Genomic DNA, 26039 nt, shown 5'->3' with positions numbered 1-26039 from the left:
TCCTGATAGGTTATTAAATCAGGTATAACTGGAGTCTGTCGTACTGGTGCCAGTGATTGTGCTTTGGGTGGATCCCATTGAATCCTCTCCACAGCAGCTTTCCTGGTGAGTATGTCTGCCTGGTTATTACCATCACCCTCTTCACTAACTCCTGCTCCTGATGTACCTTCTCCTCACAAACAGCAATTTGTCCTGGACACTTCCCAGCAATATCCCAGATCATTGGGAGTTGGGAGTGGTGGGTGAGCGGTTTCCTTTCTGCTGTGGGGAAGCTGTGTTTTTGCCAGAGAGGTAGATCTTCTGTGAGGGAATTACAACCAAAGGAGCTGTCAGAATAGATGGTGATTCTGTCAGTAATGGTTTAAGGGCTGTGAGCCAGTTGGATTTTTACAACATTCTGGCAGTTTTCATGGTCACTTTCTGGTGTCGGTCTCAAAATTTACTAGATTCATTCAGCTCAATTTCACAACCTGCTTTTGTGTTTTTTTGGTCCTCTCTCACGCTCCCTTTTCCCTGTTTTAAATTCACTTTACAGTAATTAGAAAATGTGAAGCTAAAACCAAATATCACTTCAACATCTGACAGTCATTCACTTCATCGGGATGTGAATATCATCAGTCTTTGAACATGGAAGGGAAAAACACCGTTCACTTTGGGGAGAAACCGTACACGTGTTCCGTGTGCGGACGAGGCTTCAGCCGATCATCTGGCCTGTCGGAACACAAACGCAGTCACACCGGGGAGAAACCGTGTAAATGTGGGGACTGTGGGAAGGGATTCAGTTACCCATTTGAGCTGGAAATTCACCAGCGCATTCACAGTGGGGAAAGGCTGTTCACCTGCTCTGTGTGCGGCCAGGGATGCACTCATTTCTCTGCCCTGCTGAAGCATCAGCGAGTTCACACTGATGAGAGACCTTTTAAATGGCCGGACTGTGGGAAGTGTTATAAAGGTTCTGGGGAACTGACATGTCATCAACGCGTTCACACTGACGAGAGACTCTCACTGCGGGACTGGGTTCAGGCGATCATCTGACCTCGCTGTACATGAGCGGAGTCACACTGGGGAGAGGCCGTTCACCTGTTCAGTGTGTGGGAAGGGATTCACTCAGTCATCACAGCTCACAACACACCAACTTGTTCACACTGATCAGAGACCTTTCAAATGTTCTGACTGTGAGAAAAGCTTTAAAAGCAAAAAGCATCTGGTGACACATCAGCGAGTTCACACTGGGGAGAGACCGTTCACCTGCTCTGTTTGTGGGAAGGGATTTGGCCGTTCATGCTACCTGCTGAAGCACCAACGAGTTCACACTGGGGAGAGGCCATTCACCTGCTCTATTTGTGGGAAAGGATTCACCGATTCACCAAACCTGCTGATCCACCAGCGAGTTCACACTGGGGAGAGGCCGTTCACCTGTTCCGTGTGTGGGAAAGGATTCACTGTGTCATCCAACCTGCAGAAACATCAGCAACTTCACAAGTGACTACCGGGGTTGGATTCTGCTGTTATTACTGCTGATGGTGGATGATACGAAACTTGGAAGCAGTGTGAACTGAGGAGGATAGTGTAGAACCTCAAAAGGACAGAGACAAGTTGGTGGAATGGGCAGACAGGTGGTAGATGAAGTTGAATGTGAAGAAACGTGAAGTGATTTATTTTGATAGGAAGAACATGGAGAGACAATATAGAATAAAGGGAACAGTTCTAATGGGGCTGCAGGAGCAGAGGGATATGGGTGTATATGTTCATAAGTCATTGAAAGTGGCAGAACTGGTTGAGAGCGGTTAATAAAGCATACACTATCCTAGGCATTATTATTAGGGACATAGAGTACAAGAGCAAGGAGGTTGTGTTGAACTTGTATAAGAGACAAGTTCGGCCTCAGCTGGAGTACTGTGTCCAATTCTGTGTGCCGCACTTTCTGAAGGGTGTGAAAGCATTAGCGAGGGTGCAGAAAAGATTCATGAGTGGTTCCAGGGATAAGGAACTTCAGTTATGAAGATAGATTGGAGAAGTTAGGACTGTTTTCCTTGGAGAAGAGAAGGCTGAGAGGTGATTTGATAGAGGTATTCAAAATCATGAGGGGTCTGGACAGAGTGGATGGAGAGAAACTGTTCCCACTCATGAAAGGATTGAGATGGAGAGGGCACAGATCTCTTTCACGCAGCGAGTGGTTAGGATCTGGAATGCACTGCCTGATGGAGGCAGGTTCAATCGAGGCATTCACAAGGGAATTGGACTGTTATCTGAAAAGAAGAAAGTGCGGGGTTACGGGGAGAAGGTGGGGGAATGGCATTAGGTAAATTTCTCATATGGAGAGCTGGTGCGGACAAAATGGGCCGAATGGCCGCCTCCTGCCTCATAACAATTTTGTGATTCTGTCATTCCATCCAGGACTGAACCGTGTTCATTCTGACATAGAAATCATTGAAATTTACAGCACAGGAGGAGGCCATTTGGCCCATCATGTCAATCCAACCTAATCCCACTTCCCAGCTGTTGGCTCGCAACCTTGTAGGTTACGGCACTTCAGGTGTATATCTAAGTACTTTTTAAATGATCTGAGGGTTTCTGCCTCTACCATCCTGTCAGACAGTCAGAGTTTGTTTCTGCTGATGTTAATAACCCCTATAACTGGGCTGGAGTTTAATCTTCTGGCAAACTGAAATAAATCAACTTTGTTTTAAACATGTTGTAAATTCTTGTCTTTCCACCTGAGTGTTTAGCATCATGTGGCTGGATCTCAGAAGGGACAATCTGGGGGGAGGATCATACGGCAGGAACAGAACTTCAGCCTGGACACAGTCCTTCAGGATCACACTGAGAGGGACAAACGGCACTTTGGTCTTTCTCATCTCTCTTCACGGACAGTAAAGTCCCCGTGTAGGTTAATCCTGAGGCGTGTAAGAAATGCGTCCCAGCTGCTCTCTTCCATGGTTCAGAGCTCCTGGGCACGGAACAGAAGGCTACTTTACAACTGTTTTTCGAGTCAGGAAGAACAACAGTGAATGCTGGAAACGTGTTGTCAAATCAGAGATTGGCGTAAAACTGTGATCTGTTCCTGACTGAAGTGAAATGACAGCTGTAAGTTTCCGGTCTGAAAATGACTGTTAATCCGACAAAGATTAAACATCTTTGTGTGCGGGATCTGTGTCCACCATTTTAACGATTCTTTGAAATAAATTGGTTAAAGTCTGCATTGAAATAGCAGATTGAAGAGTTCACAGGAGCCTGTTAACTAGTGGTACAATAAGAAAATGGATTTGTAGATAATGATAAAAGCAAAATACTGCGGATGCTGGAAATCTGAAACAAAAACAAGAAATGCTGGAATCACTCAGCAGGTCTGGCAGCATCTGTGGAAAGAGAAGCAGAGTTAACGTTTCGGGTCAGTGACCCTTCTTCGGAACTGACAAATATTAGAAAAGTCACAGATTATAAGCAAGTGAGGTGGGGGTGGGGCAAGAGATAACAAAGGAGAAGGTGCAGATTGGACCAGGCCACATAGCTGACCAAAAGGTCACGGAGCAAAGGCAAACAATATGTTAATGGTGTGTTGAAAGACAAAGCATTAGTACAGATTAGGTGTGAATACACTGAATATTGAACAGCAACAAGTGCAAACCTGAAAAAAACAGTGGGTAAGCAAACTGAACAAACTAAGATGAAATGAAATAAATGCAAAAAAAGATTGTAAAAAATGTAAAAAAGAATGTAAAAAAAGGAAGAAAAAATAACTAAAAATGAAAGTAAAATGGGGGGCTGTCATGCTCTGAAATTATTGTTGTAGATAATGATAATGTTTTCATTAATTACTTGTTTTGTTGAATCCACTGGAGTATTTTGCCAGTAATTTCACATGCTTATTTGTTCCTCTTTTGTTAAATAAATTTCCTGAGTGGATTTAAGTTTAAATTTAAACCAGGTTTGCAGGCCAGATCATCAAAGGTGAGAGAGATGCTGTGGGACACAGGCTAAGTCCAGTAGCTGAAGGTGATTTGTGGGTTTTGTGTTTAGTGATCCAGGGGCATGTTCCTAATGCCTTCCCTGGATCCCAAGGCTAGGAGAGGCACTCTGGAAAGTATGGGAAGCTGGGACTTGATCATGAGAGTAACCGAAGGTTTGAGAACTGAAATAATCTAGAGTTAGAAAGGAGAAAAGGCACAAAAATGGAGCAGTTACTAACTGGACATAAATGAGTCTCCTCTTATCTGAGAGAAAACAAGGACTCAACCAACACACTGTGTGTTAGAAACTAAGCTGATTTATTTGACAGATATTAAGATATTAAAACCCAGTCCAGTTATAGGGATTACGAACGTCAGCAGAAACAAAACCCCACTTTCAGGATGAACATGGTTGAGTCCTGGATGTGATTAATAGCAGCAGAACCAGCAGCATCCAACAGATGCTGCAATAACAACTTTCTTTACATAGCACCTTTAACCTAATGAAATGTACCAAGGCACTTTACAAGGACTGTATACAACAAAATATACTTCTGAGCCACAGAAGGAGAAATCAGGACAGGTGACCAAAAGCTTGGTCAAAGAAGCAGTTTTCCAGAAGCATCTTAAAGGAGGGAAGAGCAGTAAGTAAATTAGGCCCTCCATGTCCCAGCTGTATCATTGTATCCAACACGTGAGGTAAAGACACCCCTCCATTTGGGAATAACATTTTGAAAACTAATTTGCTGCAATGCTTTTGAACAAAGTGTTGGCTATTTCCACAATCACTGACACCAATCTCCCCCTGTCTGATATAAACCATCCCCACAGTCACTGGCACCAATCTCCCCCTGTCTGATATAAACCAACCCCACAGTCACTGACACCAATCTCCCCCTGTCTGATATAAACCAACCCCACAGTCACTGACACCAATCTCCTCCTGTCTGATATAAACCAACCCCACAGTCACTGACACCAATCTCCCACTGTCTGATATAAACCATCCCCACAGTCACTGACACCAATCTCCTCCTGTCTGATATAAACCAACCCCACAGTCACTGACACCAATCTCCATCTGTCTGATATAAACCAACTCCACAGTCACTGACACCAATCTCCTCCTGTCTGATATAAACCAACCCCACAGTCACTGACACCAATCTCCCACTGTCTGATATAAACCAACCCCACAGTCACTGACACCAATCTCCCACTGTCTGATATAAACCAACCCCACAGTCACTGACACCAATCTCCTCCTGTCTGATATAAACCAACCCCACAGTCACTGACACCAATCTCCCACTGTCTGATATAAACCAACCCCACAGTCACTGACACCAATCTCCCCCTGTCTGATATAAACCATCCCCACAGTCACTGGCACCAATCTCCCCCTGTCTGATATAAACCAACCCCACAGTCACTGACACCAATCTCCTCCTGTCTGATATAAACCAACCCCACAGTCACTGACACCAATCTCCCACTGTCTGATATAAACCAACCCCACAGTCACTGACACCAATCTCCTCCTGTCTGATATAAACCAACCCCACAGTCACTGACACCAATCTCCATCTGTCTGATATAAACCAACTCCACAGTCACTGACACCAATCTCCTCCTGTCTGATATAAACCAACCCCACAGTCACTGACACCAATCTCCCACTGTCTGATATAAACCAACCCCACAGTCACTGACACCAATCTCCCACTGTCTGATATAAACCAACCCCACAGTCACTGACACCAATCTCCCACTGTCTGATATAAACCAACCCCACAGTCACTGACACCAATCTCCCCCTGTCTGATATAAACCATCCCCACAGTCACTGGCACCAATCTCCTCCTGTCTGATATAAACCATCCCCACAGTCACTGACACCAATCTCCCCCTGTCTCTTATAAACCAACCCCACATCACTGACACCAATCTCCCCCTGTCTGATATAAACCATCCCCACAGTCACTGGCACCAATCTCCTCCTGTCTGATATAAACCAACCCCACAGTCACTGACACCAATCTCCCCCTGTCTGATATAAACCAACTCCACAGTCACTGACACCAATCTCCTCCTGTCTGATATAAACCATCCCCACAGTCACTGACACCAATCTCCCACTGTCTGATATAAACCATCCCCACAGTCACTGACACCAATCTCCCACTGTCTGATATAAACCATCCCCACAGTCACTGACACCAATCTCCTCCTGTCTGATATAAACCATCCCCACAGTCACTGACACCAATCTCCTCCTGTCTGATATAAACCATCCCCACAGTCACTGACACCAATCTCCCACTGTCTGATATAAACCATCCCCACAGTCACTGACACCAATCTCCCACTGTCTGATATAAACCATCCCCACAGTCACTGACACCAATCTCCCCCTGTCTCTTATAAACCAACCCCACAGTCACTGGCACCAATCTCCTCCTGTCTGATATAAACCATCCCCACAGTCACTGACACCAATCTCCCACTGTCTGATATAAACCATCCCCACAGTCACTGACACCAATCTCCCACTGTCTGATATAAACCAACTCCACAGTCACTGACACCAATCTCCTCCTGTCTGATATAAACCAACTCCACAGTCACTGACACCAATCTCCTCCTGTCTGATATAAACCAACCCCACAGTCACTGACACCAATCTCCCACTGTCTGATATAAACCAACCCCACAGTCACTGACACCAATCTCCTCTTGTCTGATATAAACCAACCCCACAGTCACTGACACCAATCTCCCACTGTCTGATATAAACCAACCCCACAGTCACTGACACCAATCTCCCACTGTCTGATATAAACCAACCCCACAGTCACTGGCACCAATCTCCCACTGTCTGATATAAACCAAACCCACAGTCACTGACACCAATCTCCCACTGTCTGATATAAACCAACTCCACAGTCACTGACACCAATCTCCTCCTGTCTGATATAAACCAACCCCACAGTCACTGACACCAATCTCCCACTGTCTGATATAAACCAACTCCACAGTCACTGACACCAATCTCCTCCTGTCTGATATAAACCAACCCCACAGTCACTGGAACCAATCTCCCCCTGTCTGATATAAACTAACCCCACAGTCACTGACACCAATCTCCCACTGTCTGATATAAACCAACCCCACAGTCACTGACACCAATCTCCTCCTGTCTGATATAAACCAACCCCACAGTCACTGACACCAATCTCCCACTGTCTGATATAAACCAACCCCACAGTCACTGACACCAATCTCCTCTTGTCTGATATAAACCAACCCCACAGTCACTGACACCAATCTCCCACTGTCTGATATAAACCAACCCCACAGTCACTGACACCAATCTCCCACTGTCTGATATAAACCAACCCCACAGTCACTGGCACCAATCTCCCACTGTCTGATATAAACCAACCCCACAGTCACTGACACCAATCTCCCACTGTCTGATATAAACCAACTCCACAGTCACTGACACCAATCTCCTCCTGTCTGATATAAACCAACCCCACAGTCACTGACACCAATCTCCCACTGTCTGATATAAACCAACTCCACAGTCACTGACACCAATCTCCTCCTGTCTGATATAAACCAACCCCACAGTCACTGGCACCAATCTCCCACTGTCTGATATAAACCAACCCCACAGTCACTGACACCAATCTCCCACTGTCTGATATAAACCAACTCCACAGTCACTGACACCAATCTCCTCCTGTCTGATATAAATCAACCCCACAGTCACTGACACCAATCTCCCACTGTCTGATATAAACCAACCCCACAGTCACTGACACCAATCTCCCCCTGTCTGATATAAACCAACTCCACAGTCACTGACACCAATCTCCTCCTGTCTGATATAAACCATCCCCACAGTCACTGGCACCAATCTCCTCCTGTCTGATATAAACCATCCCCACAGTCACTGACACCAATCTCCCCCTGTCTGATATAAACCAACCCCACAGTCACTGGCACCAATCTCCCCCTGTCTGATATAAACCAACCCCACAGTCACTGGCACCAATCTCCTCCTGTCTGATATAAACCAACCCCACAGTCACTGGCACCAATCTCCCCCTGTCTGATATAAACCAACCCCACAGTCACTGACACCAATCTCCCCCTGTCTGATATAAACCAACCCCACAGTCACTGGCACCAATCTCCTCCTGTCTGATATAAACCATCCCCACAGTCACTGACACCAATCTCCCCCTGTCTCTTATAAACCAACCCCACATCACTGACACCAATCTCCTCCTGTCTGATATAAACCATCCCCACAGTCACTGGCACCAATCTCCTCCTGTCTGATATAAACCATCCCCACAGTCACTGGCACCAATCTCCTCCTGTCTGATATAAACCATCCCCACAGTCACTGGCACCAATCTCCCCCTGTCTCTTATAAACCAACCCCACATCACTGACACCAATCTCCTCCTGTCTGATATAAACCATCCCCACAGTCACTGGCACCAATCTCCTCCTGTCTGATATAAACCAACCCCACAGTCACTGACACCAATCTCCCCCTGTCTGATATAAACCAACTCCACAGTCACTGACACCAATCTCCTCCTGTCTGATATAAACCATCCCCACAGTCACTGGCACCAATCTCCTCCTGTCTGATATAAACCATCCCCACAGTCACTGGCACCAATCTCCTCCTGTCTGATATAAACCATCCCCACAGTCACTGGCACCAATCTCCCCCTGTCTCTTATAAACCAACCCCACATCACTGACACCAATCTCCTCCTGTCTGATATAAACCATCCCCACAGTCACTGGCACCAATCTCCTCCTGTCTGATATAAACCATCCCCACAGTCACTGGCACCAATCTCCCCCTGTCTCTTATAAACCAACCCCACATCACTGACACCAATCTCCTCCTGTCTGATATAAACCATCCCCACAGTCACTGGCACCAATCTCCTCCTGTCTGATATAAACCATCCCCACAGTCACTGGCACCAATCTCCTCCTGTCTGATATAAACCATCCCCACAGTCACTGGCACCAATCTCCTCCTGTCTGATATAAACCATCCCCACAGTCACTGACACCAATCTCCCCCTGTCTGATATAAACCATCCCCACAGTCACTGGCACCAATCTCCTCCTGTCTGATATAAACCAACCCCACAGTCACTGACACCAATCTCCCCCTGTCTGATATAAACCAACTCCACAGTCACTGACACCAATCTCCTCCTGTCTGATATAAACCAACCCCACAGTCACTGACACCAATCTCCCCCTGTCTGATATAAACCATCCCCACAGTCACTGGCACCAATCTCCTCCTGTCTGATATAAACCATCCCCACAGTCACTGGCACCAATCTCCCCCTGTTTCTTATAAACCAACCCCACAGTCACTGGCACCAATCTCCTCCTGTCTGATATAAACCATCCCCACAGTCACTGGCACCAATCTCGCCCTGTCTCTTATAAACCAACCCCACAGTCACTGACACCAATCTCCTCCTGTCTGATATAAACCAACCCCTCAGTCACTGGCACCAATCTCCATCTGTCTGATATAAACCAACCCCACAGTCACTGGCACCAATCTCCTCCTGTCTGATATAAACCATCCCCACAGTCACTGACACCAATCTCCCACTGTCTGATATAAATCATCCCCACAGTCACTGACACCAATCTCCCACTGTCTGATATAAACCATCCCCACAGTCACTGACACCAATCTCCTCCTGTCTGATATAAACCATCCCCACAGTCACTGACACCAATCTCCCCCTGTCTGATATAAACCATCCCCACAGTCACTGACACCAATCTCCCACTGTCTGATATAAACCAACCCCACAGTCACTGACACCAATCTCCTCCTGTCTGATATAAACCATCCCCACAGTCACTGACACCAATCTCCCCCTGTCTGATATAAACCATCCCCACAGTCACTGACACCAATCTCCTCCTGTCTGATATAAACCAACTCCACAGTCACTGACACCAATCTCCTCCTGTCTGATATAAACCAACCCCACAGTCACTGACACCAATCTCCCACTGTCTGATATAAACCAACCCCACAGTCACTGACACCAATCTCCTCTTGTCTGATATAAACCAACCCCACAGTCACTGACACCAATCTCCCACTGTCTGATATAAACCAACCCCACAGTCACTGACACCAATCTCCCACTGTCTGATATAAACCAACCCCACAGTCACTGACACCAATCTCCCACTGTCTGATATAAACCAACTCCACAGTCACTGACACCAATCTCCTCTTGTCTGATATAAACCAACCCCACAGTCACTGACACCAATCTCCCACTGTCTGATATAAACCAACTCCACAGTCACTGACACCAATCTCCTCCTGTCTGATATAAACCAACCCCACAGTCACTGGAACCAATCTCCCCCTGTCTGATATAAACTAACCCCACAGTCACTGACACCAATCTCCCACTGTCTGATATAAACCAACCCCACAGTCACTGACACCAATCTCCTCCTGTCTGATATAAACCAACTCCACAGTCACTGACACCAATCTCCTCCTGTCTGATATAAACCAACCCCACAGTCACTGGAACCAATCTCCCCCTGTCTGATATAAACTAACCCCACAGTCACTGACACCAATCTCCCACTGTCTGATATAAACCATCCCCACAGTCACTGACACCAATCTCCCCCTGTCTGATATAAACCATCCCCACAGTCACTGACACCAATCTCCTCCTGTCTGATATAAACCAACTCCACAGTCACTGACACCAATCTCCTCCTGTCTGATATAAACCAACCCCACAGTCACTGACACCAATCTCCCACTGTCTGATATAAACCAACCCCACAGTCACTGACACCAATCTCCTCTTGTCTGATATAAACCAACCCCACAGTCACTGACACCAATCTCCCACTGTCTGATATAAACCAACCCCACAGTCACTGACACCAATCTCCCACTGTCTGATATAAACCAACCCCACAGTCACTGGCACCAATCTCCCACTGTCTGATATAAACCAACCCACAGTCACTGACACCAATCTCCCACTGTCTGATATAAACCAACTCCACAGTCACTGACACCAATCTCCTCCTGTCTGATATAAACCAACCCCACAGTCACTGACACCAATCTCCCACTGTCTGATATAAACCAACTCCACAGTCACTGACACCAATCTCCTCCTGTCTGATATAAACCAACCCCACAGTCACTGACACCAATCTCCCCCTGTCTGATATAAACCAACTCCACAGTCACTGGCACCAATCTCCCACTGTCTGATATAAACCAACTCCACAGTCACTGGCACCAATCTCCTCCTGTCTGATATAAACCAACCCCACAGTCACTGACACCAATCTCCCCCTGTCTGATATAAACCAACTCCACAGTCACTGGCACCAATCTCCTCCTGTCTGATATAAACTAACCCCACAGTCACTGGCACCAATCTCCCACTGTCTGATATAAACCAACCCCACAGTCACTGACACCAATCTCCCACTGTCTGATATAAACCAACTCCACAGTCACTGACACCAATCTCCTCCTGTCTGATATAAACCAACCCCACAGTCACTGACACCAATCTCCCACTGTCTGATATAAACCAACTCCACAGTCACTGACACCAATCTCCTCCTGTCTGATATAAACCAACCCCACAGTCACTGGCACCAATATCCCCCTGTCTGATATAAACCAACCCCACAGTCACTGACACCAATCTCCCACTGTCTGATATAAACCAACCCCACAGTCACTGACACCAATCTCCATCTGTCTGATATAAACCAACCCCACAGTCACTGACACCAATCTCCTCCTGTCTGATATAAACCAACTCCACAGTCACTGACACCAATCTCCTCCTGTCTGATATAAACCAACTCCACAGTCACTGACACCAATCTCCTCCTGTCTGATATAAACCAACTCCACAGTCACTGACACCAATCTCCATCTGTCTGATATAAACCAACCCCACAGTCACTGACACCAATCTCCTCCTGTCTGATATAAACCAACCCCACAGCCAGTGACACCAATCTCCATCTGTCTGATATAAAGCAACCCTACAGTCACTGACACCAATCTCCTCCTGCCTCATTTAAATCAGTGACACAGATATTGGAATGAAGTAAAAGTTTATTATTGTATTCAATACTACTTCCTGATCGAGTCCCTGAATTAAGTAAAAATCACAGACAGCGGTTCTTAAAGAGACACTGCAAGTCCGAGAATGCAATCAGCTAAATTTCAGATTATTAAACTCCAGTCCAGTTACAGGGGTTATTAACATCAGCAAAAACAAACCCCAACTGTCAGAATGAACATGTTCAGTTCTGGACCTGATTAACAGCAGCTAAAACAGCAGAATCCAACTGCTGCAGTCACTTGTGAACTCGCTTGTGTTTCTGCAGATGTGATGACTGAATGAATCCCTTCCCACAGATGGAGCACATGAACGGCCTCTCCCCAGAGTGAACACGCTGGTGAATCAGTAGGTGGGATGAGGTAGTGCATCCCTTCCCACACACAGAGCAGATGAATGTCTTCTCCCCAGTGTGAATTTGCTGGTGTGTCAGCAAGCTGGATGATCGAGTGAATCCCTTCTCACACACTGAGCACGTGAATGGCCTCTCCCCAGTGTGACTACGCTGATGGGCTAGAAGTTGTTTTGTGCTTTTAAAGCGTTTCTGACAGTCAGAACATTCAAAAGGCCTCTCCCTAGTATGAACACGCTGGTGTGCCAGAAGCTCAGATGACTGAATGAATCTCTTCCCACACACGGAACAGGTGAACGGTTTCTCTCCAGTGTGAACTTGCTGGTGTCTGAGAAAGTTGGCTGATTGAGTGAATCCCTTCCCACACTCGGAGCAGGTGAACGGTTTCTCTCCGGTGTGAACCCGCTGGTGTCTCCGAAGGCTGGAACTCTGAGCGAATCCTTTCCCACAGGCAGAGCAGGTGAATGGTCTTTCCCCAGTGTGAACCCGGCGGTGTGTCAAAAGGCTGGATTTCTGTGTGAATTCATCCCCACAAATGTAGCAGCTGAATGGCCTCTCCCCAGTGTGACTGCGTTGATGAATTTCGAGTTCAGATGGGTAACTGAATCCCTTCCCACAGTCCCCACATTTACATTGTTTCTCCATGATGAGGGTGTCTTTGTGTCTCTCCAGTTTGGACAATTAGTTGAAGCCTCGTCCACACAGAGAACTTGTGTAGAGTTTCTCCCCTCAGTGAATAGTGCAATGTTTTTCAGGCCTTTAAAATAGTTAAAACAGTTCCCCTTCCACATTCAAAGGCCAATCATAATCAGGTCCTGATAAATAAAGTGACTCTGTGAGATCTTGATGTGATGTTTGGTTTGAGTTTCCTGTCTGCAAATCCTTCCCTTCTGATATCCTGTAAAAGGAGTTTACAAAAGTCATCACTGTCAGTACAGGATAGAAATTCTGAACAGACAATTCTAGTTTCTATGGAACATTTTTACCTCTCCTGTTCCCCCAAAGCTGTAAATCCCCATCCCACACACTCTCCCTCCTCCCTGTGCTGAAATCCAAACCCATCGCACCACCTGCACCATTTCTTTCCTCCACTGCCAGTTTTCTCCCTCCCTCTACTCTGACTGGGTTCAGTTCTCCAGCCCCTGTGTGCAGAATGAGAATCAAATCAATGAGTCAATGATTTTCTCTCCTGGTCACTGGGACCTGAAACCTCACCCACTCTCTGTTGTCATCAAGATGGCCACGCATGCGCTCTGCTCCCCGCTCAGCCAAGATGGTAGGCCTTTTTTTTATTTGTTCATGGGATGTGGGCGTGACTGGCCAGGCCAGCATTTATTGCCCATCCCTAATTGCCCTTGAGAAGGTGGTGGTGAGCTGCCTTCTTGAATCGCTGCAGTCCATACATACGTACAAACATACATACGAATTAGGAGCAAGAGTAGGCCACTCGGCCCTTCAAGCCTGCTCCACCATTCAATAAGTTCGTGGCTGAACTGATTACTCCACATTTCCGCCTGCCCCCAATAACCTTCCACCCCCTTGCTTATCAAGAATCTATCTACCTCTGCCTTAAAAAGATTTAAAGACTCTGCTTCCACCATTTTTTGAGGAAGAGAATTCTAAGGACTCACGACCATCTGAGAGAAAAAAATTCTCCTCATCTCTGTCTTAAATGGGCGACTCCTGATTTTTAAACAGTGACCCCTAGTTCTAGATTCTCCCTCAAGGGGAAACATCTTTTCCACATCCACCCTGCCAAGACCCCTCAGGATCTTATATGTTTCAATCAGGTTGCCTCTTACTCTTCTAAATTCCAGTAGATCCAAGCTGAGCCTGTCTAACCTTTCCTCATAAGACAGCCTGCCCATTCCAGGTATTAGCCTAGTAAACCTTCTCTGTACTCATCCAACGCATTTACATCCTTCCTTAAATAAGGAGACCAGTACTGTACACAGTACTCCAGATGTAGTCTCACCAATGCCCTGTATATCTGAAGCATAACCTCTCTACTTTTGTATTCAATTCCCCTCGTGATAAACGATAACATTCTATTAGCTTTCCTAATTACGTGCTGTACCTGCATACTATCCTTTTGCGATTCATGCACTAGGACACCCAGATCCCTCTGCATCTCAGAGCTCTGCAATCTCTCACCATTTAGATAATATGCATCTTTTTTATTCTTCCTGCCAAAATGGGCAATTTCCCACATTATACACCATTTGCCAGGTCTTTGCCCACTCACTTAATCTATCTACATCCCTTTGTAGCCTCCTTTTGTCCTCTTCACAACTTCCTGTCCAGCCTATCTTTGAGTCATCAGCAAATTTAGCAACCATACCTTTGGTCGCTTCATATAAGTCATTTATATAAATTGTGAAAAGTTGCGGCCCCAGCACAGATCCCTGTGGCACACCACTCATTACATCTTGCCAACCAGATAATGACCCATTTCTGCCTAGTAGGTATATCCACAGTGCTGTTAGGAAGGGAGTTGCAGGATTAGAGTCATAGAGAGATACAGCACTGAAACAGACCTTTCGGCCCACTGAGTCTGTGCTGACCAACAGCCACCCATTTATACTAATCCTACATTAATCCCATATTCCCTACCACATCCCCACCATTCTCTTACCACCTACCTACACTAGGGGCAATTTACAATGGCCAATTTACCTATCAACCTGCAAGTCTTTGGCTGTGGGAGGAAACCAGAGCACCCAGCGGAAACCCACACGGTCACAGGAAGAACTTGCAAACTCCGCACAGGCAGTACCCAGAACCGAACCCGGGTCACTGGAGCTGTGAGGCTGCAGTGCTGACCATTGCGCCACCCCAGTGGTAGTGAAGGAACAGGGATATAATTCCAAGTCAGGATGGTGTGTGACTTGAATCTGTTGCCCTTGTCCTTCTAGGTGGTAGTGATTGAGGGTTTGGAAGGTGCTGTCTGAGGAGCCTTGTTCCTGGGAAAAAGCCCCGGAGCTGCAAACGCGGGACCTGGAGGTTCTTATTCAAGGCTTGCGGCCTACACTAGGTGTTTCTGAAGCCTCCCTGCCCACCTACCGGCTTCATTCGTCCCCTACACCCCACTGACTCTCACCTGCTGCGAAAGCATCTCCAGCACTCGCACAGCTCTGATCAAAGTGACACTGCACATGCTCCAGATACAGTCCAGAACCGTGTCTGTGCAACCGGCTCCTCTGTTGTGAATTTCACAGAATGGTTACAGCACAGGAAATGACTGCGATAGATATTCTACAAAGACAGTCCTGAGTCTACCAATCTAAAATAAGTGTTAACTTACTTAAAGTAAAGCCATTTAAAATAAATTGGTTAAAGTCTGCATTAAAGTAACAGGTGGAGGAGTTTACAGGATCCTGTTAACTGTTGGTACAATTATGCAACTGACATTTGATCTCCAGATAAAGGAGGACCTGCTGCGCGTTTCCAGGACTTCCTTTTTTTATTGATGTGAGTGTTAGACACCAGAATAACAGAATTGTTACAGCACAGAATGAGTCCATTTGGCCTGTTGTGCTTGCGCTGGCTTACTGAAGCAGCAATTTACCTAGTGCACGGAAAGTCCCATCTATTGCCACACCTTTATGACCTTCTCCTTCTCTGCTGGAAAGTAGGCTCTGTTCCACAGGAGATGTGTGGCGCCAAAATCACCACACTATACAAAAGCAAAGGTGACAGTGGAGACTGCAACAACTACAGGGGCATTTCACTCCTTAGCATCACAGGGAAGGCCTTTGCTAGGGTCATACTTGAAAGACTCCATTTACTTGCAGACCGAGAGTACCCGGAAGCACAGTGCGGTTTCCGTGCTGGCAGATCAACTGTGGATATGATCTTCCCCAGACACCAGCTACAAGAGAAGGGTAGGGAACAGAGTATACCCCTTTACCTCACTTTTGTATATCTTACTAAGGCATTTGACACCGTCAGTAGAGCAGGCCTCTACAAGATTTTGGGAAACATTGGCTGTCCACTGAAGCTCCTCAGTCTCACCCGCTCCTTCCATGACAACTTGCACTGCACTGTACAGTTTAATAGCTCCATTTCCAAAGGTTTCGGAGTGAAGAATGGAGTGAAACAGGGTTGTGTTCTAGCCCCCACTCTGTTTGGCATCTTCTTCTCCATGCTCCTGATCTTCCCCTTCCCTGCAGATATGGAAGGAGACTACTTGCACACTAGCTCAGACAGCAAGCTCTACAATCTATCAAGGCTGAAATCAAAGACAAAAACATATCATGTCCTGATCAGAGAACTCCTCGATGTTGATGCTGCTGTGCTAATCGCTCACACAGAAACTCAACTACAAAGCCTCCTGGACTGTCTCTCCTTGACTATAAGCTTCAAGAAAATAGTGGTCATGGGACAAGGTGTTGCATCTCTGCCCCGTTCACACTAGATAACACCCACTGGAAGTGGTGTGAAAATTCTGCTACCTTGGGTCCACAGTGACAGACAATCTGTCCCATGATACACAGCTCGATACATGGAGAGAGAAAGCAGCTATTACCTTTGACTGACTTGCGAAACAGGCATGGAATAACACAAAGCTGAACCTTAGCACCAAGCTCATGGTTTATAAGGCCTGTTGTCTCAGCACCTTGCTGTTTGGCTGTGAAACATGGGCGACTTCCAGCTACCAGAAAAAAAAGCTCAAGAATTTCCATCTTTGCTGTCTGTGGCGCATTACGGGTATCTCCTGGCAGGATAAAATCGCAAATATGGTAGTCCTCTCAAAGGCAGAGATCCCAAGTGTGTTGGCACTGATCAAACAGAGGCAGCTTTGTTGGATCAGACACCTCCGCAGGATGGAAGACGGTCGCATACCCAAGGGCCTTCTGTATGGTGAGGTGGCTGGAGCCAGACGACCAGTGGGCGTCTAAAGCTCCACTTCAAGGATGTTTGCAATGTGACATGAAGACTCTAAATGTCGACTATCGCACTTGGCGTCACTAGCTGGCGAAAGAGAGAAATGGCGACACATCCTGTGGACTGGTTTGCACGACCACGATGACCAGTTGCTGCAGCAGCTTCACAACAGGCGTCAATATCAAAAACAACATCTCACAGAGTCACTCGGCAGCTTCACCTGCAGCACTTGTGGCAGAATCTGCCTCTCAAGGATTGGCCTTCACAGAAACAGCGAAGGTGAACCAAGAGAAGACACCCCACTTAAATGGATTGTTTACTGCGAGTCCATCATCTTTCTGTAGATGGAAGGATGTCAACCAACCCGCCATTGAAAACCCCAAAGGCAGGTTCAGAGATTTCAGATATCTTTGGAAAGAGAGACGAATGGGTACAAGTAAATCAACATTAAAATTAAAATATACCTGCACAATATTTCACCCAAGAAGAACTGAAAATAAGATCCATCCCAGTTTGGAAAAGATAAATACTTTTTTAACAAAACAAGCGCAATTCTGTAATGGCCTTTTCGGGTGTGGAGTCCATCTTTCTCTGGGGCTGCGATGCTACATTTCTCCTGGTTTAATCGCGTTCGTGCAGATTTGCCCCGAACAAAGATGGCGACGACGGGGCCGAAGCAGCTGCGTCTGCGCGAACTGTGAATGTCGTCGACGCTCGAAGGATTTTTTTTGCATTTTGAACGGGAAACGGTTAACGGTCGCCGGTGTTGCCATGGCTGCGGGTGCGGGGCTTGGTAACGGCGCGCGCCGACACAGCTGGGCCATGGAGCTCGAGCTGAGCGGCCAGGAGCAAGGCTGCAGAGAGAGCCTGGGGCTCGAGTGGGAGGCGGCAGCCGGCAGGCCTCTCTGCTGGGGAGGACACCACTCTGACTGGGGCCACTCAAACACGGGGATTTTAATATCACAGCCTTTGAGGGGGAGGCAATGGGTGCGAGAAAACCTGGTTGATAATTACTGAGCTTGGATGGGTTTTGGTGTCTCCAGTGGGTGGGCTTCAGATTTTCCACCAGTCCCTTTGAGGAAAGGACTGGCTGCAAGTTTTTACTAATTCATTCTTGGGATGTGGGCATCGCTGGTAAAGCTGGTATTTATTACCCTGTCCCTAGTCACCCCTTGAGAAGGTGCTGGTGGTGGGCGGCCGCCTCCTTGAACCGGTTTCATACGACTGAGTGGCTCGTTTGGCCACCTCAGGGGCAGTTGATAGTCACCCATGTTAGTGTAAGACTTCAGTCACATATACAGGCCCAGACTGGGTAAGGATGGCAGGTTTCCATCCCGTGAAGGGAATTGACAAACCAATTTTATGCTAATTGCAAAAAAGTGGACTATTCGGTCCTTGATCCGTTTGCTGTTTGTGGGATCTTGCTGTGTGCAGCTAGGACTGCCCACATTATCCTACATTACAAGAGAGAGTACACATTTTCAGAGAATCACAGAATTGTTACAGTGTAGATGGAGGCCATTCAGCCCATTATCTCCAAAAGAGCAATTCCCTCAGTTCCATTCCCCGCCTTCTCCCCGTAACCCTGCACTTTCCTCCCTTTCATATAACTGTCTAATTCCCTTTTGAATGCTTCAGTTGAACCTGCCTCCACCATGTTCTCAGGCAGCGCATTCCAGGCCTTAACCATTTGCTGCGTGAAAAAGTTTTTCCTCATGTCACTTTTGCTTCTCTTACCAAATGCTTTAAATCTGTGCCCTCTTGTTTTTGATCCTTTCACTAGAGGGAACAGTTTCTCTCTATCTACTCTGTCCAGACTCCTCATGATTTTGAATACCTCTATCAAATCACCTCTCGGCCTTCTCTTCAAAGAAATCAGTCCCAACTTCTCCAATCTATCTTCATAATTGAAGTTCCTCATCTCCAGAACCATTCTCATGAATCTTTTCTGTACTCTCTCCAATGCCCTCACATCTTTCCTAAAGTGCGGCGCCCAGAACTGGATGTCTCCCACAGCCAAAGTCTTGCAGGTTGATGGGTAAATTGGCCATTGTAAATTGCCCCTAGTGTAGGTGGTGGGGATGTGGTAGGGAATATGGGGTTAATGTAGGATTAGTATAAAATGGGTGGTTGTTGGTCGCCACAAACTCGGTGGGCCAAAGGGTCTGTTTCAGTGCTGTATCTCTAAATAAATAAATATTCCAGCTGAGGCCAAACTAGTATCTTATATTCATAAGTTCAGCTTAACCTCCTTGCTCTTGTACTCTATGCCTCTATTAATGAAGCTCAGGATCTTCTTCTTCCTTGGCCTCCTTGTCTCGAGAGACAATGGGTAAGCGCCTGGAGGTGGTCAGTGGATTGTGAAGCAGCACCTAGAGTGGCTATAAAGGCCAATTCTAGACTGACAGACTCTTCCACAGGTGCTACAGATAAAATTGGATACCGTATGCTTTATTAACTGCTCTCTCATCTCCTGCACCCCCTTTAGAATTGTAACCTTTATTTGATATTGTCTCCATGTTCTTTCTACCAAAATGAATGACTTCACATTTCTCGGCATTGAACTTCATCTGCCACCCATCTGCCCATTCCACCAACTTGTCTACGTCCTTTTGCAGTAGCTGAACAATGAACTACTTTCAAAGAAGAGATAGTTCAGGCACAATCAAGGTATGTTCCACCAACTTGTCTCTGTCCTTTTGAAGTTCTACACTATCCTCCTCACAGTTCATAATGCTTCCAAGTTTTGTATCATCTGCAAACTTTGGAATTGTGTCCTGTACACCAAGGTCTAGGTTATTAATATATATCAGGAAAAGCAAGGGTCCCAACACTGATCTCTGGGGAACTCCATTACAAACCTTCCTCCAGTCCGAAAAAACGTCCATTAACCACTACTCTTTGTTTCCTGTCACTCAGCCAATTTCATATCCATGTTGCTACTGTCCCTTTTCTTCCATGAGCTATACGTTTGCTCACAAGTCTGTTGTGTGGCACTGTATCAAATGCCTTTTGAAAGTCCAAGTACACCACATCAACAACATTGCCCTCATCAACCTTCTCTGTTACCTCCCCAAAAAAGCCCCAACAAGTTAGTCAAACATGATTTCCTTCAGAAATCCATGCTGGCTTTCCTTAGTGAACTCGCATTTGTCCATGTGACTGTTGAATTCGTCTTGAATTATTTTTTCTCGAAGTTTTCCCACCACTGAAGTTAAACTGACTGGCCTGTAGTTGCTGGGCTTATCTTTACACCCTTTTTTGAACAAGGGTGTGACATTTGCAGTTCTCCAGCCCTCTGGCACCACCCCTGAGTCTGAAGGAAGACTGAAAAATTATGGCCAATGTCTCTGCGATTTCCACCCTTACTTCCCTCAGTATCCTTGGATGCATCTTATCTGGTCCTGGTGCTTTCTCCACTTTAAGTACAGACAGCCTACCTAATACTTCCTCTTTATCAATTTTAAACCCCCCTAGTGTTAGACTTAACTCCCCTTTCAATATTGCCTGGGTCGCATCTACAGATGCAAAGGTATTTATTTAATACCTCAGCTATGCCCTCTGCCTCCACGTGCATATCCCCTTTCTGATCTCTAATTGGCCCCACTCCTCCTTTTACCATCCTTTTATTATTTATATGCCTATAGAAAACTTTGGGATTTCCTTTCATGTTAGCTGCCAGTCTCGTTTCAAGCTCTCTCTGCTTCTCTTATTTGTTTTTTCACTTTCCCTCTGGATCTTCTATATTCAGCCTAGTTCGCAATCATCTTTTCTACCTGGCATCTGTCATAAGTAAACTTTTTCTTCTTTATCATAATCTTTACCTCGTTTGTCAGCCACGGAGCTCTGGATTTGTTTGCTCTATGTTTCCCCTTCGAGGGAACATATCTTGACTCTGCATGAACCATCTCTTCTTTGAAGGTAGCCCATTGTTCATCTACCAGTTTTTCTGCCAACTTTTGACTCCAATTTATTCGCCCCAGCTCCATTCTTACCCCATTGAAGTTGGCCTTTCCCCAGTTAATTATTCTTACTCTGGATTGCTCTTTGTCCTTTTCCATAGTCAGCCTAAACCTTATGATACAATGATCACTATCCCCTAAATGCTCTCCTACTAATACTTGATCCACTTGGCCCACCTCATTCCCAAGAACCAGGTTTAGCAGTGCCTCCTTTCTCATTGGACTAGCTGTAGAAAATTTTCCTGAGCACTCTAGGAACTCATGCCCCTCACTGTCCTTTACACTACTATTATCCTAGTCAATGTTTGAATAATTAAAGTCTTCCATTATAACTACCCTATAATTTTTGCACCTCTCTGTAATCTCTTTGCAAATTAGTTCCTCCATGTCCTTCCCACTAGCTGGTGGCCTATAGACAACATTGAGCAATGTAACCGCACCTTTTTTGTTCCTTAGCTCTAGCCAAATTGATTCTGTCCTCTACCTCTCTGGGACATCCTTTTTCTCCAGCACTGCAATGCTCTCCTTAATCAATACCGCCACCCCTGCCTCCTTTTTTCCCTTTCCTATCTTTCCTGAACACCTTGTATCCAGGAATATTTAACACCCAGTCCTGCCCTTCTTTGAGCCAGGGTAGACGTTTTAGATGCTCTGGAGGAGATGGGACCTGCAGAGGCCGGATGGGTTGCACCTAAACAGAGCCAGGACTGAGTTCCTTGCGGGACATTTTGCTAGTGCTGTTGGGGAGGATTTAAACTAGTTTGGCAGGGGATGGGGACCTGAGCGTAGACTCAATCGGGACAAAATCAGAAACGAAAATGGAAGGCAAAAAATTAGTGCACGAGTCTGGAAGGCAGAGGAAATAAAGCTGAGGAAACAAAAGAAAAGAGTTTGGCAACACTCAAGGGTATCTGCTTCAATGCAAGGAGTATAGCAAATGAAACAGACGAGCTGAGGGTTCAATTAGACATGTGGCAATATGATCTAGCAATTACAGAAACACAGCTTAAAGAGGGACAGGAATGGCAGCTCAGCGTTCCTGGTTACAGAGTTTTCAGTTGCAATATAGAGGGGGATAAAAAAGGAGGCAGAGTGGCAATTTTGGTCAAAGAAACAATTACAGCTGTGAGGAGGGATGATATGCTGGAAGGACCATCAAATGAGGCCATATGGATCGAGCTAAGGAACAAAAAAAGGAGCAATCACACTGCTGGGAGTGCACTGTAGACCCCAGTCAGAGGGAGATAGAGGAGCAGATATGTAGACAAATCTCTGAGAAGTGCAAAGGCAGTAATAGTAGTGGATTTTAACTACCCCAATATTAACTGGGATAGTTTTAGTGTGAAAGGAATTGAGGGAGCAGAATTTTTGAGGTGCATTCAGAACATTTTTGGCCAGTATGTAGCAAGTCCAACAAGAGAGGGCGCAGTTTTAGACTTATTTTTAGGAAATGAAGATGGGCAGGTGGAAAGAGTGGCAGTGGGAGAGCATTTTGGTGGTAGTGATCATAATTCAGTCAGTTTTAACATAATTATGGAAAAGGACAGAGATAGAACAGGAGTTAGAGTTCTCAATTGGGGCAAGGCCAATTTTATTAAACTGAGGAGTGATTTAGTGAAAGTGGACTGGAAACAACTTCTTGAAGGCAAATCAATGTCAGTGCAGTGGGAGGCAATCAAAGGGGAGGTTCAAGGGATTCAGAGTAAACATGTTCCCACAGGAGAAAGGGTGGGACGGCGAAATCTAGAGTCCCATGGATGTCGAGAAGCTTACAGGGTAAGATAAGGCAGAAAAGGAAAGCTTATGTCCGACACCGAGAACTCAATACTACGGAAAGCTGAGAGGTATAAAGTGGAGGGGTGAAAGGAAAAACATAAGGAAAGCTAAGAGAGGGCGTGAAAGAATATTGGCAAGTGAAATCAAGGTGAACCCAAAGATGTTTTATTTTAGAGAGATACAGCACTGAAACAGGCCCTTCGGCCCACCAAGTCTGTGCCAACCAAGAACCACCCATTTATACTAACCCTACAGTAATCCCATATTCCCTACCACCTACCTACACTAGGGGCAATTTACAATGGCCAATTTACCTACCACCTGCAAGTCTTTGGCGGTGGGAGGAAACCGGAGCACCCAGCGAAAACCCACGCGGTCACAGGGAGAACTTGCAAACTCCGCACAGGCAGTACCCAGAATTGAACCCGGGTCCCTGGAGCTGTGAAGAGTAAGAGGATAACTAAGGAAAGAGTAGAACCCATAAAAGACCAAAAAGGTAACTGATGTGTAGGGGTAGAAGAGGTTGGTATTGTTCTTAATGAATACTTTGCATCTGTCTTCACAAAAGAGGGAGACGATGCAGATATTGTAGTTAGGAAGACGGGTGTGAAGTATTGGATGCGATAAACATAGGGAGAGCGGAAGTACTGATGGGATTAGGATCCTTGACAGTTGATAAATCACCAGGGCCAGATGAAATGTACCCTAGGCTGTTAAAAGAAGCCAGGGAGGAAATAGTGGAAGGTCTGTCCATCATTTTCCAGTCCTCACTAAATACAGGTGTGGTGTCGGAGGATTGGAGGACTGCTAACGTTTAAAAAGGGAGCGAGGGATAGACTGAATAATTACAGGCCAGTCAGTCTAACATCAGTCGTGGGCAAATTATTGGAATAAATTCTGAGAGACAGGATAAACTGTCACCTAGAAGGCCACAGGTTAATAATGAATAGTCAGCATGGATTTGTTAAGAGAAGATCTTGTCTGACTAACTTGATCGAATTTTTTGAACAAGTAGCAAGGAGATTTGATGAGGGTAGTGCAGTTGATGTGGTCTACATGGATTTTAGCAAGGCTTTTGACAAGGTCCCACAAGGCAGTCTGGTTAAAAAAATTAAATCCCATGGGATCTAGGGAAATGTAGTAAGGTGGATACAAAATTGGCTCAGTGGCAGGAAACAAAGGGTAATTGTTGACGGGTGTTTTTGTGACTGGAGGGCTGTTTCCAGTGGCGTTTGTGGTACATATTAATGATTTGGACGTAAATGTAGGGGGCATGATCAAGAAGTTTGTGGGTTAATAGCGTAGAGGATAGCTGTAGGCTGCAGGAAGATATCAATGGACTGGTCAGATGAGCAGAAAAGTGGCAAATGGAATTCAAGTTGGAGGAGTGTGAGGTGATGCATTTGGGGGGATCAAACAAGGAAAAGGAATACACAATTAATGGGTAATACTGAGAGATGTAGAGGAAGTGAGGGACTTTGGAGTGAATGTCCACAGATCCCTGAAGGTAGCAGCACAGGTTGATAAGGTGGTTAAGAAGGCAAATTGCATCTTTTTCTTTATTAGCCGAGGTATAGAATTGTAAGAGCAGGGAGGTGATGCTGGAACTGTATTCATCATTTGTTAGGCCACAACTTGACTACTGTGTGCAGTTTTGGTCACATCATTACTGAAAGGATGTTATTGCACTAGAGAGGGTACAGAGGAGATTCATGAGGATGTTGCCAGGACTGGAAAAATGCAGCTATGAGGAAAGATTGAATAGCTGGGGCTGTTCTCCTTGGAACAGAGGAGGCTGAGGGGAGGTTTGATTGAAATGTACAAAATTGTGAGGGGCCTGGATAGAGTGGTTGTGAAGAGCCTATTTACCTTAGAAGAGAGGTTAGTGACTTGGGGACATAGACTTAAAGTGGTAGAAAGATTACAGGGGAGAAGAGGAATAATTTTTTCACTCAGTGGATGTTGTGGAATTCACTGCCCGAAAGGGTAGTTGAGGCAGAAATCTTCAACTCATTTCAGAGTTGTCTGGATATGCCCCTTAAGTGCTGTAACCTGCAGGGCTGCGGACCAAATGCTGGAAGGTGAAATGAGGCTGGGTGGCTTGTTTCTAGGCCGGCGCAGGCACATTGGGCCAAGTGGCTTCTTTCTATGTCATAAACTTTCTATAATTCTGTTATTCTATGACATGGAGAGAATGTTTCCACTTCTGAGTGAATCTAAATCTAGGGGCCATGAATACAGTTACTAATAAATCCAATAGGGAAAGAAGGAGGGATTTCATTACTCAGAGAGTGGGTAGAATTTGGAAGTCAGAGTTATACAGCACAGAAACAGGCCCTTCAGCCCATTGTGTTTGTGCCGACCATCAAGCCCCTAACTATTCTAATTCCATTTTCCAGCACTTGGCCCATAGCCTTGTATGTTATGGCGTTTCAAGTGCTCATCTAAATACTTCTTAAATGTTGTGAGGGTTCCTGCCTCTACCACCTCTTCAGACAGTGTGTTCTAGATTCCAACCACCCTCTGAGTGAAATTTTTTCCCTCAAATCCCCTCTAAACCTCCTGCTCCTGATCTTAAATCTAAGCCCCCTCGTTATTGATTGCTCCGCTAAGGGAAAAAGTTCCTGCCTATCTAACCTATCAATGCCCCTCATAATTTTGTATGCCTCAATCATGACCCCCTCAGCCTTCTCTGCTGTAAGGAAAACAACCCTAGCCTTTTCAGTCTCTCTTCATAGCTGAAATGCTCCAGCCCAGGCAACATCCTGGTGAATCTCCTCTGCACCCTCTCCAGTGTAATCACATCCTTCCTCTAGTGTGGTGCCCAGAACTGTACACAGTATTCCAGCTGTGGCCGAACTAGAGTTTTATACAGCTCCATCATAGCCTCCTTGCTCTT

General features: G+C 45.9%; 2 protein-coding genes across 3 annotated transcripts; one reads left to right on the top strand and one right to left on the bottom strand.

Annotated features, from left to right (window-relative positions):
• Positions 1-627: 627 nt before the first annotated feature.
• LOC137348591 (zinc finger protein 239-like) lies at positions 628-1486 on the top strand. Its single transcript, XM_068013876.1, has 2 exons — positions 628-830; positions 1072-1486. Exons 1-2 carry the CDS (start codon positions 628-630, stop codon positions 1484-1486), a joined length of 618 nt encoding a protein of 205 aa, XP_067869977.1.
• A 10652-nt stretch (positions 1487-12138) lies between these two features.
• On the bottom strand, positions 12139-18242 carry LOC137349006 (zinc finger protein 391-like). 2 transcript variants are annotated; one of them, XM_068014263.1, is made up of 2 exons: positions 17867-18242; positions 12139-13413 (listed from the first exon to the last, which is right to left on the bottom strand). In XM_068014263.1, exon 2 carries the CDS (start codon positions 13158-13160, stop codon positions 12402-12404), a length of 759 nt encoding a protein of 252 aa, XP_067870364.1. In that variant the 5' UTR covers positions 13161-13413; positions 17867-18242; the 3' UTR covers positions 12139-12401. The 2 variants fall into 2 exon arrangements, with proteins under 2 accessions (XP_067870364.1, XP_067870365.1); XM_068014264.1 differs by lacking the exon at positions 17867-18242 and adding an exon at positions 17044-17822.
• Between the last annotated feature and the right edge of the window lie 7797 nt (positions 18243-26039).

This window comes from Heterodontus francisci, chromosome 34, assembly GCF_036365525.1.
Source record: "Heterodontus francisci isolate sHetFra1 chromosome 34, sHetFra1.hap1, whole genome shotgun sequence".
Lineage (NCBI taxonomy): Eukaryota > Metazoa > Chordata > Chondrichthyes > Heterodontiformes > Heterodontidae > Heterodontus > Heterodontus francisci.
The sequence above is the reverse complement of the archived record's forward strand: the minus strand, read 5'-3'. Positions and strand labels throughout refer to the sequence as shown.

What these genes read in the sequence shown, in the direction of transcription:
- LOC137348591 (XM_068013876.1), top strand. Translation starts at nt 628, where the DNA reads ATGGAAGGGAAAAACACCGTTCACTTTGGGGAGAAACCGTACACGTGT. An exon ending in CGCATTCACAGTGGGGAAAG is followed by an intron (nt 831 to 1,071) that starts GCTGTTCACCTG and finishes CACTGGGGAGAG; the next exon opens with GCCGTTCACCTGTTCAGTGT.
- LOC137349006 (XM_068014263.1), bottom strand. Translation starts at nt 13,160, where the DNA reads ATGGAGAAACAATGTAAATGTGGGGACTGTGGGAAGGGATTCAGTTAC.